This window comes from Plasmodium falciparum (assembly GCF_000002765.6).
Source record: "Plasmodium falciparum 3D7 genome assembly, chromosome: 13".
Lineage (NCBI taxonomy): Eukaryota > Apicomplexa > Aconoidasida > Haemosporida > Plasmodiidae > Plasmodium > Plasmodium falciparum.
The window spans coordinates 2,147,501-2,167,500 of NC_004331.3; the positions used below are offsets into that span (position 1 = coordinate 2,147,501).

General features: G+C 18.1%; 7 protein-coding genes across 7 annotated transcripts; 2 read left to right on the top strand and 5 right to left on the bottom strand.

Annotated features, from left to right (window-relative positions):
• Positions 1-2,567: 2,567 nt before the first annotated feature.
• PF3D7_1353700 (reactive oxygen species modulator 1, putative) lies at positions 2,568-3,074 on the top strand (the record flags this gene model as incomplete). The annotated part of the gene is made up of 1 exon (XM_001350213.1): positions 2,568-3,074. The coding sequence occupies one exon, from the start codon at positions 2,568-2,570 to the stop codon at positions 3,072-3,074; it is 507 nt and encodes a 168-aa protein (XP_001350249.1).
• An 827-nt stretch (positions 3,075-3,901) lies between these two features.
• PF3D7_1353800 (proteasome subunit alpha type-4, putative) lies at positions 3,902-4,873 on the bottom strand (the record flags this gene model as incomplete). The annotated part of the gene is made up of 2 exons (XM_001350214.1): positions 3,902-4,111; positions 4,343-4,873. The coding sequence occupies 2 exons, from the start codon at positions 4,871-4,873 to the stop codon at positions 3,902-3,904; spliced, it is 741 nt and encodes a 246-aa protein (XP_001350250.1).
• A 1,788-nt stretch (positions 4,874-6,661) lies between these two features.
• On the top strand, positions 6,662-7,717 carry PF3D7_1353900 (proteasome subunit alpha type-7, putative; the record flags this gene model as incomplete). The annotated part of the gene is made up of 4 exons (XM_001350215.1): positions 6,662-6,919; positions 7,081-7,407; positions 7,488-7,577; positions 7,667-7,717. The coding sequence occupies 4 exons, from the start codon at positions 6,662-6,664 to the stop codon at positions 7,715-7,717; spliced, it is 726 nt and encodes a 241-aa protein (XP_001350251.1).
• Positions 7,718-8,254: 537 nt separating this feature from the next.
• PF3D7_1354000 (conserved Plasmodium protein, unknown function) lies at positions 8,255-10,042 on the bottom strand (the record flags this gene model as incomplete). The annotated part of the gene is made up of 1 exon (XM_001350216.1): positions 8,255-10,042. The coding sequence occupies one exon, from the start codon at positions 10,040-10,042 to the stop codon at positions 8,255-8,257; it is 1,788 nt and encodes a 595-aa protein (XP_001350252.1).
• Positions 10,043-10,628: 586 nt separating this feature from the next.
• Positions 10,629-11,699, bottom strand: PF3D7_1354100 (conserved Plasmodium protein, unknown function; the record flags this gene model as incomplete). Its single annotated transcript, XM_001350217.1, has 1 exon — positions 10,629-11,699. One exon carries the CDS (start codon positions 11,697-11,699, stop codon positions 10,629-10,631), a length of 1,071 nt encoding a protein of 356 aa, XP_001350253.1.
• A 1,118-nt stretch (positions 11,700-12,817) lies between these two features.
• On the bottom strand, positions 12,818-15,229 carry PF3D7_1354200 (phosphoinositide phosphatase SAC1; the record flags this gene model as incomplete). Its single annotated transcript, XM_001350218.1, has 1 exon — positions 12,818-15,229. One exon carries the CDS (start codon positions 15,227-15,229, stop codon positions 12,818-12,820), a length of 2,412 nt encoding a protein of 803 aa, XP_001350254.1.
• A 1,509-nt stretch (positions 15,230-16,738) lies between these two features.
• Positions 16,739-19,916, bottom strand: PF3D7_1354300 (large subunit rRNA methyltransferase, putative; the record flags this gene model as incomplete). Its single annotated transcript, XM_001350219.1, has 2 exons — positions 16,739-16,956; positions 17,075-19,916. The coding sequence occupies 2 exons, from the start codon at positions 19,914-19,916 to the stop codon at positions 16,739-16,741; spliced, it is 3,060 nt and encodes a 1,019-aa protein (XP_001350255.1).
• Between the last annotated feature and the right edge of the window lie 84 nt (positions 19,917-20,000).

Consider the following 20,000-nt stretch of genomic DNA (forward strand, 5'->3'; position numbering starts at 1 on the left):
TGCTTGTTTATTTTAACCAATTATTGTACTTGGTTATTCTTTTTTTGTTTTATAAATAAATACTTCAAATTATTTTTTTATGTGTATAATATATATATTTATTATATAAAACATAATATATATATATATAATATATTATAATATTTATACGTATATATTATATATATATAATATAAATCTATTAACATAAAATATTTTGTTATGGTGAAAATATTTTATATTAAAAAAAAAAAAAAAAAATGTAAATATAAAAATATAAAATGTTTTAAAATAAATATAATTAAAAACAGTTTTCCTTTTTTTTTGTTTTTTCTATATTATTTAAAATTTTTATAAATTATTTATGATATTTTTACTATATAATTAAAAAAGAAAAAAAAAAAAAAAAAAGATATTTAATATATATATAAATTATATTATATACATATATTGTTATATAATATATTATATATATATATATGAATATATTAAATATATTCATATATATCAATAAATAATAATAATAAAATGGGAAGATATTTACATACAAATATACATTGTATATATAATATATATTTAAATATTATATATATATATATATAATATAAATGGTATTTAATATTATATTATTTTATGTGCATATTAAAAAAAAAAAATTAATATATTATTATTTTGAAACTGTATAAATATATATATATAAATATACATATATATGTAATATATATATTATATTATAATTTTATACTTTTGTGAGAATTCTCTTTCATTATAAAAATTGAAAATATATAATTATATAAATACGAATATTTTATTATATTTTACAATATGAAAATATATATAATATGTTAAAGAAAAAATTCAATAGATTTAATAAAAGTGCTTATTTTAAATGATAATATTATATTTTTTAATTATGTTTTTATTCTTTATAATTTAATTAAATTTTTTTTTTATTTAGAAAAATTATTATTATTTTTTTTTTTCTTTTATTACACTAATAATACTAATATATATTATATATATATAAGAATTAAAAAAAATTATTAGTTTATTCTTTCTTTTTTATTTTCTTTTATTTTATTATTGGTTTTGTTTGTGTAAAAGAAAACAATATGGTAAATAAATAAAAAAATAAAAAAGGTGGTCATGTCACAAATACTTTGTTATTTTACCATGCATATAAAGAACACGAAGTTATATTTATTTTTAGTTCCTTACACATATTAAATATATGAATAAAAATAAATAAATAAATAAATAAATAAAAAAAATAAAAATATATTTATATATATTATATAAATATATATAATAAAATAAGAAATAAAATAAATTAAAAGGAGAACATTTTTATTATCTATATATTCTTAATGAGAAATCATCCCACTAGATGATATTACATTATTTTATTTTTTTGCGTTAATCTTGTATGAGTTATACAAATAAAAAATATATATATATGAAAATGAAAAATAATTTTATTTATAACATACTAAAAATTATGTATAATTAAATATATATTTATTATACACATCAACAAGAATATTTATATAAGTCCGTAGAAAAAAAAAAAAGCGTAGACCTTGATTTATTTATATAGGTTGTTTTATCCTTCTTCAAAAATGTTTAATTTGCCTTAATATTTTTTTTTTTTATTTTCGTTTTTCTTTAATATAGTTTAGTATATAATTTAAGAATTCTATATAAAAAAAAAAAATTATAAATATAGAAGAAATACAGATATATAAATATTTAAGTATATTATCTAAAAAAAGATAATAACACAATTTAAAGTTATATCAAATGCTACCTGTGTTTTCTTTTTTCTTTTTCTTTTTTTTTTTTTCTCCCTTTAAAAAGGTAGATATTTTTCTTTAAAAAAAAGGTTCTATGTCAAACGATAATTCAATTTTACATTTCTTTGTAATACAAAAAAAAAGGAGTGTTTCATAAATATAAATATATATTAAATATTCATATGTACATATAGTTTATAAATTAAATTATATATCACGATTTATCTTTTTAATATATATATTAATTTAAAAAAAAAAAAAAAAAACGACGGTGTGACTATAATATATGCATATATAAAATAAAACACATTTATATATAGGAAATATAAATAAACTGCAGAAACATAAAAAAGAAAAAAAAAAAAAAAAAAAAAAAACTGATATTTTTACAAATATATTTTTATGTATATATAAAAATAAAATTTACCTTATTCGGCATTTTTTTTTTTTTTTTTTTCATTCTCACATTTAAATAAAATTACAAATATACATATGTATTATTTATAGGATATATTATTTATATAGAATCTTAAAAGAACTTAATATTTTTAATAATTATATATAGATTAAAAAGAAAAAGAAAATATAACGAATAATAAAAATATATAGCATTTATATATATATATATATATATATATATATATATATATATACTTATATTTAATTATATAGATATAAAATTATAACATTCATACGTATATATATATATATATATATATATATATAGTATATTCATTTATTATTTAATTTTTATGTTATTTAGTGTTTATATATATGTATAAATGTTAAAGCAATATGATGAATTGGTTTCGAAAAAAAGATTCAAATGAAAACAAAAAGGTAAAATCTGAATATGATGAATATGTCACACCACCTCCTTTTGGAAATTACTTAGTATCAGAACCAAAAAAACCTAAGTCATTAAAAAATGATAAAACAGCAATAACAGAATTTAAGGGATTTACTCCCCCACCAAAATTTGAATTTAAAGAAGATATTTCAGATAATAAATATGAAGAAGATTTTTCCAAATATACTAGTAATAATATAATAGATTCATCGTTTTATGATGATAAAAAGAAATTGTCAGATGTTAATTTAAGTCATAGAACAAGAGCATGTTTCGAAAGTATAAAAATGGGTGTAAAAATGGGGACAATGGTTGGTGGAATTTTTGGAAGTTTAACAGGTATATATGCTTCCTTTGCTCATAAAAATCTTTTCATACTTCCTGTTTCAGTATTAGGGGGAGCAGTTAGTTTTGGATTTTTTTTAGGATGTGGTATGATAGTTCGTTGTTAATAATTATGTAAATCATGGAGCTGGATATATATATATATATATATATATATATATGTATATTTATATTCTTAATACGTAATATAATATAATATAATATAATATATAAAAGAATTAATAGTATGTATAAAATATTAAATATTTAATTTGGAGGATTATTCTAATGCTAAATTCCTTAATGTTCAAAGACATAAAAAATAATGTACCATTTTCTTTTACAAGGTGTTTATAATGCGAAAAAATGTGTTACTATACTACAAAAAAATTAAAAGGAATATATGAATCTATACCTATTTTTCTTTATTATTATTTTTAAAACTAATATGAATATATAGACAAATATATATAATAATATATATATATATATATATGTTGTTTTTTTTTTTTTTTTTTTTTTTTTTTTTTTTTGAAATTTTTTATCTATTTATTTGATAATTTATTATTTTTAATATGTTTCCACTAATTGGAACAAAAATTATAAATTAAAATATAATAATAATAAAAATAAATTAATATTTTTCGTTGTTATTTTTATTTTATTATATATATATATATATATATATATATATATTTTTAATTAAATTATAGCTTTTCATATAAATTAACAAGGTAATTATGTATTTTAAAGTATGTAAAAGAGTTGAAAAAAAAAAAAAAAAAAAATAGAAAGGATATATAAAATAAGATGTATATATATATATATATATATATATATATATATCAAAATATTATGTTAGAACAATTTCCATATATATAATATATATAAAAGTTCTGGTATAAAAAAAAAAAAAAGAGAGGAAAAAAAAAAAAGAATTAAACATTTTATAGGTTTATTCTTTAATATACTTCTGTGTATACAATTTAATTAACTCTTCTATTTCCTTTTCCGTTAAATACTTTTGATATACTTCCCCATCTTTATTTGTTAAATATGCTAATTCGATTTTTTCACTTTTGGGAATTTCCGTATCAGTACTTTTTGCTAGTGTTTTTAAAGCTAATAACAAACCTTCTTCCAAAGTCATGTCATTTTTCCATTCCTTAAAAAATTAAAAAAAAAAAAAAAAAAAATATGATTAATATGCCTATGGATATTTTAGTCAGGTTAAAATAAATAAACAAGATGAAAATAAGAACAGTTCATTCATATCATATAATATTTATATATTCATCTATACATATAATATATGTATTTAAATTTATTTCAGTTTTCAAAACATTAAAATTATTTCAATAATATATATATATGTATTTATATATATATATATTACCTGTTTAAGTACAGAACTAGCTGTTAAGTTATTGGTACCAATAGCTGTTGCAAACCATCCTGAATAATTTCCACTTGGATCAGTATGATAAAGTTGGTATCCATCTTTTGTATCATAACCACCAATTAAAAAGCTAACACCATATGGTCTTAATCCACCATATTGTGTGTAACTTTGCTTGATATCACATATTTGAACTACTAATTGTGATACTGGTTGTACTTCATTATAATTATATAAATATCTTTGTGCATATAATCTAGATTGGTTTATTAAAATATTTGCGTCAGCATTCAATCCTGCTACACCACAAAATATGTGTTTATCAATTTTATATATTTTTTCATAATTATTAGCTTTATCAATTAATTTTGAAATAAAAACTTTATCCGCTCCTAATATTACTCCATCCTTTGTTATTAAACCAATTGTTATACTTGCATTATTTATGGCTTCCAAAGCATATTCTACTTGATATAACCTTCCTTCTGGAGAAAAGGTAGTTGTTCTACTATCATATCTTCTTGCCATATTAAAATTATTAAGAATGTAATTTAAATATTATATATATATATATATATATATATATATATTTTAGTTATGTATATATATCACTATTAACAAAGAATATATATATATATATATATATATATATACTTTTTAATCACACTTCTTTAAAAAAAGTAATTTCACATCATACATGTATAATATATATATATATTAAAAAACATATAAACAAAAAGTGTAAAAAATAAATTGTAAATTGTAAGTATATATATATATACATATATATATTTATATTTATAATAAAATGTGATTAGGGAAAATGATATAAAAAAAAAAAAAAAAAAAAAAAAAAAATACAAAATATATATATTCTTATTTCAATAATATATATAAGTTTTATTGAGATATCATTATAATATATAATAAATAATGGGAAAAAAAAAAAAAAAATGGTTAAATTTTTAGTTGATAACAAAAATGGAAATATATTAGATAAATATAAAAGAATATTTGACTAATATTATTAATACATATATTATATATATATATATATATATAATATATATTATTTTATATATATAATAATATATTAAGGAATAGTAATAAAAAAATATATACATATATAAATATTTATTATGGCATATTATATTTATTCAAATAAGCACTAAAGTAAATGTATAAATATAAGTTTATTATATATTAATGTATTACGAAAAAATATTATTTATTAAAGAAAAAAAAATTTATTATAAATAATATATATATATAATATAATATATATATTTATCCTTTTTTTTTTTTTTTTTTTTTTTTTTATGTATATATGAATTTTTCTTTTTCATATTAACAATATGAATGAATACATCTATTATAATTAATATATAATAATTTCAGAAAAAAGCTTCATTTTTTTTTTTATACCTTAAATAATTATTTAAATTTTCTTATTTTGGGGTGTAAGAATTTGTTAAAATGAACAAGTAGTATTAATATGATATTATTATATATATGAAATAATATTGCATAAAAAATAAGATATAAAAAACGAATAAACAAAATTTATTGTATTCTTTAATTGTAAATTTATATGTTATAAAAATATATAATCATATATATATATATATATATATATAAATATATACATATATAAATATATACATATATATGTATATATATTTTTATTTATATATTCATAAAATAATATAATATTTTATATATTTTAAAGGATTGAGTTTGTTTATCTTAATACACAATTGTATATTTATTTTGTATATTAATATAACAAAAATATTTCTATAATTTATTTTTTCATATTATTATATTTCTTTATTATTTTTTTTTTTTAAACGAAGATCTTGTTATAATAACATTATATATTATAGTATCTCATCGATAGGTATGATTTTATTATAATCATTAGTGCATATATTATTTTTATATTATTTGTATATAATATAATATATATATGTATTATTTATTTTCTTTTTCTTTCTTCTTATTATATTCTTGTAATTATTTTACTTTTTTTCTTTTTTATTACATCAGTAAGATATTTTTATATTTTTATAATTATGTTACTAATATATGTAATAATGGAATACATGGTTGTATAATAAATAAAAATGTAATTTATGTATATAAATTTTTCTCAATATATATGAATATATATATATATATATATATATATATATATATATAACACATTTCTTTTAAAAAATTATAGGTTTTCGAAGTAGGAATAAATATATATATTAAAAAAGAGAAAAAAAATAAAAAAATAAAATAAAATAATCACAATAATAATATAGTAACATGTCTTATGATAGAGCTATAACAGTTTTTAGTCCTGATGGACATTTGCTACAAGTAGAACATGCCTTAGAAGCAGTTAAAAAAGGTGGTTGTGCTGTAGCTATAAAAAGTTCAAATTTCGCTGTTTTAGCAGTCGAAAAAAAGAATATACCTAAATTACAAAACCCAAAAACTACTGAAAAATTGATTAAATTAGATGAACATAATTGTTTAGCCTTTGCTGGTTTAAATGCTGATGCAAGAGTATTAGTCAATAAGGTAAAATTAGTGACCACATTTATAAAAAATATGTATTTTATGTTATTAATACGATATGATATATAGGCATATATTTTTAGTTATAAATATTGCACATATATATATATATATATATATATATATATATATTTATTTATTTATTGGTTCATATATATTTATAGACTCGATTAGAATGCCAAAGATATTATTTAAATATGGATGAACCGGCACCTGTAGATTATATTGCAAAATATGTTGCAAAAGTACAACAGAAATTTACACATAGGGGTGGTGTAAGACCATTTGGTATAGCCACACTAATAGCTGGTTTTAAAAACAATAAAGAAATATGTATTTATCAAACAGAACCAAGTGGTATTTATGCAGCTTGGAAAGCACAAGCTATTGGAAAAAATGCAAAGATTGTACAAGAGTTTTTAGAAAAAAACTATCAAGAAAATATGGAACAGAAAGATTGTATATTTTTAGCTTTAAAAGCTATATTTGAGGTAAATATATATGAGTATATCAGCACTATTCACATTTTTATATTTATTATATGAAAATATATATATATATTATTTTGTAGGTTGTTGAATTAAGTAGTAAAAATGTAGAAGTTGCATTACTTACAGAGAAGGATTTAACTTTTATCGAGGAACAGGAAATAAATTCAATGGTTAGTTTGGACAATATATATATATATATATATATATATTGACATATTCTATAATATAATATATATATATATATATTTTTTTTTTTTAGGTGGAATTAATTGATCAAGAAAGAACAAAGAATAATGAACAAAATGAATAATTTCTCCTTTTTTTTTATGTTTTGTTAATTTTCTTTTTCTTTTTTATATGATAAAGAAACTAAAATATCAAATATTTTGTATTGAATAAACAAAGAATAAGAAACATATGTTTATAGAAGAATGTATAACTTTGTTATCATTTCATTTTTTTTTTTTTTTTTTTTCATTAAATAATTATGCACATATATATATATATATATATATATATTCTCCAACTTTTTAAATATCAAATTAAAAACACTAAAAAATATAATATTATATAAAAAAAACGGTATATTATTTATTCTATAATTTATATTAAATATATAATGTTATGTATATATTTATATTTATATATGATAATATAAATTAAAAATATTAAATCCTTATAAAAATAAATTAATATATATATATATATAAATTAAACATTGCTAATATGTTCTTAAATATGTATCATTATTTGTCATGTCATTTATTCATACAAAAATCAATGTCTTCATTAAATTTTTAAACCTTTGTTATGTTCATTATAATAAAGAAATTAGAAGTTTATAAATTCATCGTATATTAAAATATTTTTTTTTTTTTCTGTTATTAATATATTTTTTTGGTTCAGAAGATAATTTAATATTTAGAAGATTCTGTACAGGTACCAATCCTTTTAATAAATTACATCCTATAGTTAAATTTACATGAATGATATGTCTTATTACATAATCAGCTATATCTTCAACATTTAATGTAATTTGTTTTGTTTGTAATTCCATATATTCTAATTCATTTTGTATAAATAATTCATAATTTTTTATTTCTTCTTCCATTTGTTTATAGCTTAGTTCATATTTCATATGTTCCTTAATTCTGAATTCATTTATTTCATCGTCAATTTTTTCATTCATGTGTTTCATTAAATCATCTCTATTTTTATATGCTTTTTCAATAAGTAGATGTGCTTCCTTTTCACCGTTTACTAATAAATTAATGAAATAATTATTATTTGGGATAATATTATCATCATCGTTATCTTGATTTCTTATTATATGATTTTCCTTTTTTACGATTAAAGAAACGGATTTGGGGCACATGTCTTTTTTACTATCATTTGTATGATCTGTTTTATTCGGAAACATGTTACTTTTTATATTATCATATAGAAAGGTAGAACAAAAAAAAAATTTTTTTTTTTTTTTTTTTTTTTTTTTTTTATTATTATCGACCCCATAAAAGTATTCCCAATTTCTTATGTTTGACAAATTTTTTTTTAATTCAAATTTATGTATAGATCTATGGAATAATGGACTATAATTTTGAGTACTTTTTATGCTACTTTTGTTTTTATTAAGATTAATATTATTATGGTTTTTATTATAATAATATTTTTTATTATTTGTATATATTGTTTTCAATTTATCAATAGAATCTTTTAAATAACAACATTTTTTATAATAACTAAGGTTTGATTTGTTTTGCTGACATTTCATGTAATAGCATGGTGAATAATTTGTATTCTCATGTCTGTTCCTATATATATAATTGTTTTCCCCTTTTTTCTGTATAAGTGATTTATTTTTAATTATTATTTGTTTCTGTTTATATGTGGCATAAGAATTTTTATAATTATTAAAGGAATATGTTTTTATAAGACCACTTTTATTTAATTTATGAAAACAGTTTTTTTCATTACAATTTATATTGAATTGTTGAATATTATAATTTATATTATTATTTGTACCATAAATATTATTCTTTATAATATTGTTTATGGTATACTTACCAAATGAATTCATATTATTCATATATTTTTTGGAAGACGTACTCATATTTGTTCTATATATATTATCAACTTGTGTTTCCTTACCATATATATTATTTTGACAGGTATCATAATACTTATTTCCATTTTTTTTTAATTTATTTAAATAGTTGATATAACTATTTTTTTGCATTTGTTTTATATCATTTCTCTCATTATTAAATGAGTTCTTAACATTTATGTAACACTTGTTATTATTTTTAAAATATATTTCTTTCCCATATGACATATTTCTTTCATTTTTTGAATTATTTGTATTGTATAAAATAAATTTATTGTTCTTACTATTTAAATGATTAGGTTTATTATTGGAATAATATTCCACTCTTTTTTTTCTCTCATAATTTAAAGAGTTATTTATATTATATTTATTATAAAATTTTGTATCATTCCTAACATTTAATTGCTTCCCTTTTAAAGGGATACTTTTAATTACATATAAATGTTTATCTTTTTCTTTTTCGATAATTTTAATATTGTTGTTTTTTTTATCATACGTATAATGATTTTGAACATATATCAACCTGTGCATTTTTTTTTTTTTTTTTTTTTTTGTCTTATTTTTTTTATGAATAAGGAATTTACGTAATTTTCATCATATTCAAATAGTGTATGAATATATAAATGTTCTTTCATATGTAGCAAAATATAATATGATAGTTTATGAAATTAATTACATTAATAGATCAATATATATATATATATATATATATATATATATATATATGCATTACTTTATGTTATTATTATAATTTTAAAAAATAGAGTCATTTGTCTACAACCTATATTGGTATATAAATGAAATATGTTATTATAACATTGTATATATATATATATATATATATACATATGACTTTTTTTTTTTTTTTTTTTTTTTTTTTTTTTTTTTTTTTCTTTGTAGACGTATGGTGTATGTATATATTTTGTCGCTATTAATACAACACATTGTTTATAATTAAAAAAAATCTTTGTTCATTCATATGATCATGGTTTTAAATTAAAAAAAAAATATAACATAAAAAAAAAAAAAATAATATAATATAAACCAATATAGAAATGGTATATATATATATGTATGTATGTATTTATTTATTTATTTATTTATATATACACATATTTCATTTAGTAACATGTTTATATTTATTTATATGATTAATATTTATATTATATGCTACGTTTGTGTTATCATTAGAAGATAACTGTTTCTTTAGATTGGAAATAAATTCCTTTTGTGAATTGATAACTTGTTCATGTTCTTTAATTTTATCATCTTGTAACTTTATATAATCAATACATACATAATACATATTCAACATATTATTAAGGAATATATTATTTTGATATTCAAGTCTTTTTATATGATCTAATAATAATTGTTTATCATCGTTTACAAAAGTTTTATATTCATGAGTATTATTTGAAATATTTATATTATTCTCTTCATATTTATTACCTTTTTGATCAACATTTATAATATCATTGGTTTCATTTTTTATGTTTTCACTTGTATCATTACTATAAATATCAAAATATATATCTTTTATAGAGGAATCCAAATAATTATCTTTTTCACAAGGTTCATAAAAATATATATTGTTGTTGTAATTATTAATATGGTATAATTCTTGTGTGTTATTATTAATTGTAGGTTGATGACTGGGTAAACTATCATTATGAATATATAACATATCATTTTCCATATCTGTTGTCTCTTCAATTTTATAAGATTCATCATTTATTATTTTACACTCCCTTTTTTCTAAATTATCAAAGTCGTATTTATTATACTCATTAGTTAGTTTTTTACTTTCAGAAGGGTAATAATAATTTCTATTCTTTGAAATATTTACATATGCATTAGTATGATAGTTCTGTTTAAATTTATAACCTTTATAATTAATATTTCTATTATTAAGGTTCTTATATATATTATTATTATAGTTATTATACATATTATTATTATTATTATAATTAATATATATATTATTATTTGTATTACATGTACTATAACTATTTTTACTCATTTCACTACTAGAATAATTTTTCTTCTTCTTACCTATAAACTGATATATGTTCTCATTTGTTATGTCATTTTTCAACTCCTTATTCCTCCAACCGTTGTTCACGTTTTCAAGTTTTAAATAATAATAATTATTATGCACGTTATTTTTATCATTCATATTTCTCATTTTATATTTTTCCTAAACGTACATCTTTTTTAATATAATCTATCACTTTATTTTTTATAGTTCTTATCCTTTTCTATAATATAATATGATGTTTTCATAGAAGTAAAAAAAAAAATAAAAAAAATAAATAAATAAATAAAAATATATATATTATATATATATATATATAATACATAATAAGTATTAAAAAAAAGGGGGGAAGGCTATAAAAATAAACGACATGATATATTAAAAAAATAATATAAAATGATATAATCTTTATATACATATATAATAAGATTATATAGAAGGTATAATATTTTAAAAACAATTCTTAATTTAAAAATCAACATCTATAATATAAATAAATAAATATATATATATATATATATATACTACTAATATAAATAAATATGTTATAAAAAATGTTTGGAGGGAAAAAATTAAACAAAATTTATGAAACATATAACTATAAATGATCTATCCTTTCAATATATTTTTGCTTTTTTTTGAAAAGAAAAAAAACATAATTTTTTTTTTTTTTTTTCATGCAATATTTTAAGCAATAATTTTATATATGCCTAAATTATATTATGCACACTTAAAAATATATTTAACCATTCAAAATAAAATATTTTCAATTGTTCTATTTTTTTAATCTTTTTTTTTCTTTTTTTTATATTATATATTCATACCGCAACAATACACATTTTTTCAATTTTTAGTCATTATATATTTTTTTTATTTATAACTTGATGAAGAATAAAATAAGGCTTAAATAATAAATAATATATATATATATATATACAAATATATGTATCTATTTCAATGTGTATAATATATATATATATATAATGATGTTACTAGGCTTTAAAAAATAATTAGAGATAACAAAAAAAAAAAAAAATAAATAAATAAAATAAAGCACTATTGGTTAAATGGAAAATTATAAAATATAATATTAATTAATGTCGGAAAAATAATATTTTTTTTTAATTTCCATAAAATATGTTTTTACTCAAAAAACATTTTACTTCACTAAAATAAATGTATGAATAAATAAACATATATAAATATATATATATATATATATATATATATATATAATTATATATATATATATTATTTATTTTTTCATTTTAAGAATTGGCGTCCAATTTAGGAGATGAAATGACTCTCCTGCGTTGAGTAAAAACATATACACAAAAAAATAAAAAAATTAGAAGAGAAGTAGACAAGACTCCAGATGTTTTGGCTAGAAATGAAATAAAACTAAGATACTTTGCATGATTATATGGAAACAAAAATAAATTGAAATTATTTTTTAACAAAAGAAAGATATAATTAATACTACGTGAGAACATACTTATAGTACAATTATGTGAACAAAAGTATATACTTTTAATAAAATTTTGTACTGGGCTTGTACATATGGCTGTTGAAAAAATGATAATAAATTCTACAAGTACTTGTATTAAAGGATTATTATTACCTTTGTTGATATTAAAATTATGTATAAATTTAATTTTTTCATTTATAGCCATATTTATACAATCATTATTATATCCATCTAAGAAGTTATTATTTACATATCTAACAATTATACAATATAAATCGTTAAATAAGCCACTAATTGTTCTTTTCCCATTCTGTGTTATATCATTTTTTAAAGCACCTGCACCACTATATATTAAACTAATAGCATTAGCATTATTAATCCATATTCTTCTATATGATATTTCATCATACTTATTATGGAAGAAATAAAATGGGAAATTATCACGTTGCTGTAATTTTATATCTACACTTTTTAATTGTAAATATAAAACATATTTTGATAGAAAACTCTGAAAAACATTAGTCCTATCTAAACAATCTATACAATTAACACGGAACACCCCATTTTGATGACTATAAATTTGTGCCTCTTGCCATAAATTAAAATGAAAATTATTATAATTTAATACATCATAATCGTTCATTAGATTTTTATCATTTCCAATTGGTATGCTAAATGAAAAATAGGAAAATTTATTTAAATCACTTACTACTTTTTCTAACATATAATCTAAATTTTCAAAATTTAATTTTTTAAATTCACTATGGAAATCAAACCAAGTAAAATTATGTTCTACATTACAATCACTTAAACAATTTTCAAAACATTCTCCTAAATATTTTTCTCCAAACTTTTTATTTATTAAATTTGTAATAGATATTTTTCCATAATTAGTTTGTAATTTTTTCATATGTAAATTTAATATACGCTTATTTTCACTCATATTTGGACACACGTGTATTGCTGGTCTTATACTTAAGGTTGGTTGTTGTTTCCACAATACTGGTATGGAACCTCTAACTATAATATAACTAAAAATATTAATCCTTTCCTTATTCTTACAAACTACTATTTGTTCAGTTTCCACAAAATTTGCTACATCTCCATTTTCATTACTACCTCTACACCAAAACCTAACACCACTTCTGTTTTTACATTTTCTAGATATCAAATATAAAGAAATTTTTTTGTTATCTTCTACATGAAATATATTTGTATTTATGTATCCATGAATTAGAAATACAACAAAACCATATGCATCTACATTTTTGAAGGTATCTAATATTTTCCAATTCCATGTATATTCATCATTAATTTCGTTAAATTGAATTTTATTCACATTATTATTATTGTCATTATCATTATTATCATTATCATTATTATTATTATCATTATTATTATTTTTGTTTGAATATATATTCAACTTCTTTGATGCATGTTCTGAAATTTTTAAGTAATCTTTTTTTTTTTTATTCATGTCATTTTTCTTGTCCAGTTCGTTCATATATTGATTTTGCAGTGATATTGTTAAATTGTAGTAATAAGAGAAATAAAATGGGCCTTTATTAAAAGCATGCAGAAAATATGTTATAATTTTCAATACATCCTCTTTTAATGTACAATTTTTGAATTTATGAATATATGTTTCATTATAATAGAATCGGTTATATTTGTAAACACAATTTTCTAATAAGAAATTTGTTGACTGAAATAAGTTATCAAAATAATTCTTTGTCTGTATTTTATTTTTGTTACAAAAAAATTTCTTGTTCTCATCTTTTTTAATATTATTTAATGAAGTTAGATTTCCATTACTTCCTAAATAACATATTTCATACTCATATAATTCATTTGTATTTTTATTCATTTTTTCACAATTTAGTTGTACAAACGATATTCTTTTTATTCTATATATAGACCGATTAAATATATTACATACTACTTCAGCCTCCGATACAATTACCAAGAAATTGATATTTTCTGCTTTTATTATACCTAAACATCCATAAAACCAAAATTTATTTTTATTATCATTTTCGATGATAGTATTTTTACTAGTTATGCACTCTTGCTCTTTCGTTATATTTATATTTTCTGAATAATTAATTTTTAATATATTCTTTACATTATTTTCAACATTTACTATACACAAATATTTCCCGTGTGATTCTAAATAATATTTTTTTAAAGGAATTTTAGAGTAATTCGTCATTTTGGATTGAGGACCTTTTTATAGAATTATGTTTTATATATAGGGATGACAAAAAAGTAGTTTTCAATTTTTTGTTTTTATTTATCTTAATATTTTATTTCTGTAGCTTCTTTGATCTCTTATTTGTTTTTTTTTTTTTTTTTTTTTTTTATTAAATAAACAAATGTTAAATATATATATATATATATATATATATATATATATATATATTTAATTAAGAAAATATATACATAACATAATTGTAGAAAAGAGTAAAGCAAAATGAAAGAAAAAAAAAAAAATGAAAATTATAAATATAAATATATATTTTATAAAAGTAATATTATATTATATTATATTATATATATATATATATATATATATATATATACATATTTCGTGTGGGTAATTACAATTTTAATATATTATAATATGTATAGATTACTATTTACAAATTATCCATTATATATATTTTTTTTATTTTGAAGTTTATAAAATAACTACAAAAAATATATATATTTATATATATATAATATATTTTATTAATATATGAATTATATAATAACAAATAAGTATTTATTAAAAAATATATATATTATATATATAATATATATAATATATATAATATATATATATATATATATATAATAATATATTTTTTTTATTATTGTGTGCATTCCTGCGTAATTGTAAAAAATATATATATGTATAATATAGTATTTTGAATAAATCGTTTTCATAATTTTTTTAGGTATTTTATTATTTTTCGTTTTAGAGAAATAATATACTTAAAAATAAATTATGCACAAAAGTATACGTCTATTTAATTATTTATTTTTCTGTTGTACTTTTCAACATGTTACAATTGTGAAATATAGTTTATATATATTAATAATATAGCATAAAAAAATATACTGTAAAAATTGATAATTTTCTATTTTATTTTAATCGCATAGTAAAAATAACATAATCGTATTTTTTATTCTATTATAATTATATTACTATATTTTTATATTTTATGTGTCCTAAACTGTTAATATATATATATATATATATATATATATATATAACCTGTTCGTAGAATATATGTTGTAATGAAATATAAATTTTAATTAGACTAATATATTTTTTTTAATTTATTTATAAAATAAAGAAAAAGAAAAGAAAGAAAGAACAATTAACACAATGTTATTAAATTATTAATAAAAATATTTAAAACAAATATACATAAAAAAAAATGTAATAATATATATATATATATATATATATATATATATTTTATATTTTAATTTTTACAGTGGAGTGCTTATGCACATACATTAAAAGATTATTGGAACATAAAATTTAAACATATACAAAATGATAATATAATTTTCATACAAAATGATAATATAATTTTCATACAAAATGATAAGATAATTTCCATACAAAATGATAATATTATTTCCATACAAAATGATAATATTATTTCCATACAAAATGATAATATAATTTTCATACAAAATTCATATAATATAAAAATTATAAAAATTAAATTTTTCTTCTAAATTTAAATGGTTTCGATTTAGAATATTTAGTTCTCGATATATTTTTTTTTTTTTTTTCTATTCTCTTTTTAGCCTTTTTATCTTTTTTAAGTCTTTTATCTACATATTTAACCATCGTTTTACCCTTTTTGTTCTTTTTCTTTTTCGCCATTTTGGATCCTTTTCCAGTACAAACAATATATGATTTATCTCTTTTTTTATCTAAAAAATGAAAATATGTAAATAATTATAAGGGCATATATACATATATACATATATATATATATATATATACATTTCATGTAAATAATTAAAAAATAATTATCTATATTATTTTTACCTGATTTATTTTTCTTCAATAAATTCGTTATAGCCTTTTGTTTAAGGAATGGATCATCTTCATTTTTTTCAATTTTTCCAATTTTTGCTTCAAGTTTTTTCATTTTTGTTATTTCTCTTTTTCTATTTCTCATTTTTGCCTCAATAACCTTTTTAATAGGCATTTTTGTTATTTTATTAATTTTTCCTTTATACTCATCTAATATTTTCTTATCAATCGGAATTACAGGTCTTCTGTATTTTTTTTCTTCTTCCAAGAACCAATCAGGTAAATTAGATTCATCTTCCATATATGAATATCTATTAAATGAATCATCTATAAGATCCATTCTACTTTTTTTATGAATCAACTTTTCTCCTATACATTTAATGAAAGCTAATTCATCTTCATCCTTAACTAAATTAGAAAAATAATTATTAAGGTTTTGTGCATTTTCATCTGTTTTTACTATGGAGAAGGAAGAATTTTTCATTTTTACTTCATTATTTCCATATTTTTCTTTTAATTTTTTTTTTTTTTCTTTTTTGGCTAATTTGTCCGGTAAAGGTATTTTCGGTAAATTATGTTCATCTATTTCTTTTATACTTTCATTATCATCATTAGAAATTGAGCCATCCTTATCAGAATCATCCTTCTTTTGTACATTCTTTTTATTTTTAATATGACTATCAAATTCTGCATCTATATCTTCCTCATCTAATTGACTAAATATATTGGAAAATATATTTTGATCAAAGAAATGATTAACATTCGATTTTTCTTCTTCATTTTTAACACTCCTTCTTAAACGAATTATTTTATCTACCATGCTTTTTATATGTTTATTTTCTTTGAATATATCTTGAGTTGTTTCTAAGGAATCAACATCGTTATCACTGTTCGATTTTTTATTATCATATTGGTGATCACCATGTTTATCACTTTGTTGTTTTGGTTCTTGTTCTTTATCATCGTCGTCATCATCATCATCGTCATCATCATCATCATCTTCGTCGTCATCTTCATCACTTAAATATTCTCTAAGTTTTTTTTCCATCAACAGTTGTTCATTTTTCAATTCCATCATTTTTTGTATTTTCATAAGTTCTTCATTCTTAAAATCCATGGCTCTTTTTCGTCTGGACAATTTTTCATTACTTTTTTCTTCGTTTAATTTTTTTTCTTTCATTTTTTGTTTTTCATAATCTAAATCTACCAAATATTCTAATTTGTCTAAATCTGAGTTTTTTAGCTGATTTAAGTGTTCTAATTTTTCTGTTTCACTTGAAGTATCTTCATAATGATCAATTTCTAGATCATCCTTCTGGTCATTATTTAATATTTTTAGATGATCTTCAAATTTTTGTTTATTAAGCAATTTAAGTATATCCTTATTAAAATGTATCTCATTTTCATCAAAATCTAATTGATGACCTCTATTACTTTTCTTTTTTTTTTCCAGTTCTTTTTTTAATTTTTTTTCTTTTTTTTTTTGTTCTTTTTTCTTTTTTTTCTCAATATATGCAGAAAATTCTTCTATTTCATCAACTTGATCTTTTTCGTCTTTTTCTGTAGCTTCATCTGAAGTATTATCTAATTCATTCTCTGATATATTTTTATCAACAATAGTATTGAAATCATCTATTTGTGACGATTCTTTCACATCAGATAATTCTTGCGTAGTTTGCTCCACATCATGATTATCAAAATCTAAATTATTTTTTTTTGAAGTTTGATTTAGAACACTCTTTTTAATTTTATATCTCCATTTGATTAAATTATATAAATCAGACTTACCTAATACTTTTAAATCATTACAAAGGAAAAATATTTCTTTTGTTGTACATTCATTTTTATATATGCATTCATATATAGTTTTAATCATTGGATCTGAATTATTTTTGTAATTTTTATCAAATGTAAATTTATTATTTTTTATTAATAAATCAACATAATTATCACTTTTTATGAAGGTACATATATCTGTAGCTCTATAATCATCACCAACATCATATCCTTGTCTATTTTTTTTTTTTTTTTCTTTTAAAATAGTAGATAATCCTTTTTTCTTTTTTTTGTCAATTTTTTCCCCAACCTTTTCCTCATCATTACTTTCTTCATCACTAAAATAATTTTCATTATTATCCAAATAAGATTCTTGTTTCGTTTCCAATAAACTTGATTTATTTGAATTCTTCTTAAATTGATCACTAAAAATATAGGTATAGTCAAATAATTTTTTATCTACTTTTTTACCTAAAAAATTAAGACCAACTAAATAAATTTCAGAAGATATTTCTCTACTACTTCTTGGTTTTATATGTTTCACATCACCAAACAATTTTTCTAAAACCCATATTAAGGATATGTATTCTTCATTTCGAAAAACTTTTGTAATAAATATACCGTTCTTCTTTAAAAATATATAAGCTATTTTAATACTATTAAGAACTAATACATTTTGATTAAAACTATCATAAGAGTATGTTGTACCTACATTTGGGGCACCATCATTTAATATAACATCTGCCTTATCCATTTTTATGATATTCTTTATTTTCTTAATACAATCACTTGTTGTAATGTCACTCTTTATCGTTATAACGTTATCATCAATTTTTCTAATTGGAACTAAATCCACACCAATGATAGTACTTTGTTTACTCATGTTTTTATATGCTACTTGTAACCACCCTCCAGGAGCAGCACATAAATCAATCAATATATTTGCATTTTTGAAAACGTTGAACTTTTGAGCTATTTGAATTAACTTAAAAGCGGATCTAGCACGATATCCTGCCGTTTTGGCTAGCTTGTAATACTTATCAATTCTCTCCTTACCGACTTTTTTTTTCTTCCCCATATTTTTAAAATTAAATGAATAAATAAATAAATATATAAATATATATATATATATATATATATATATATATATATAGAATGATGT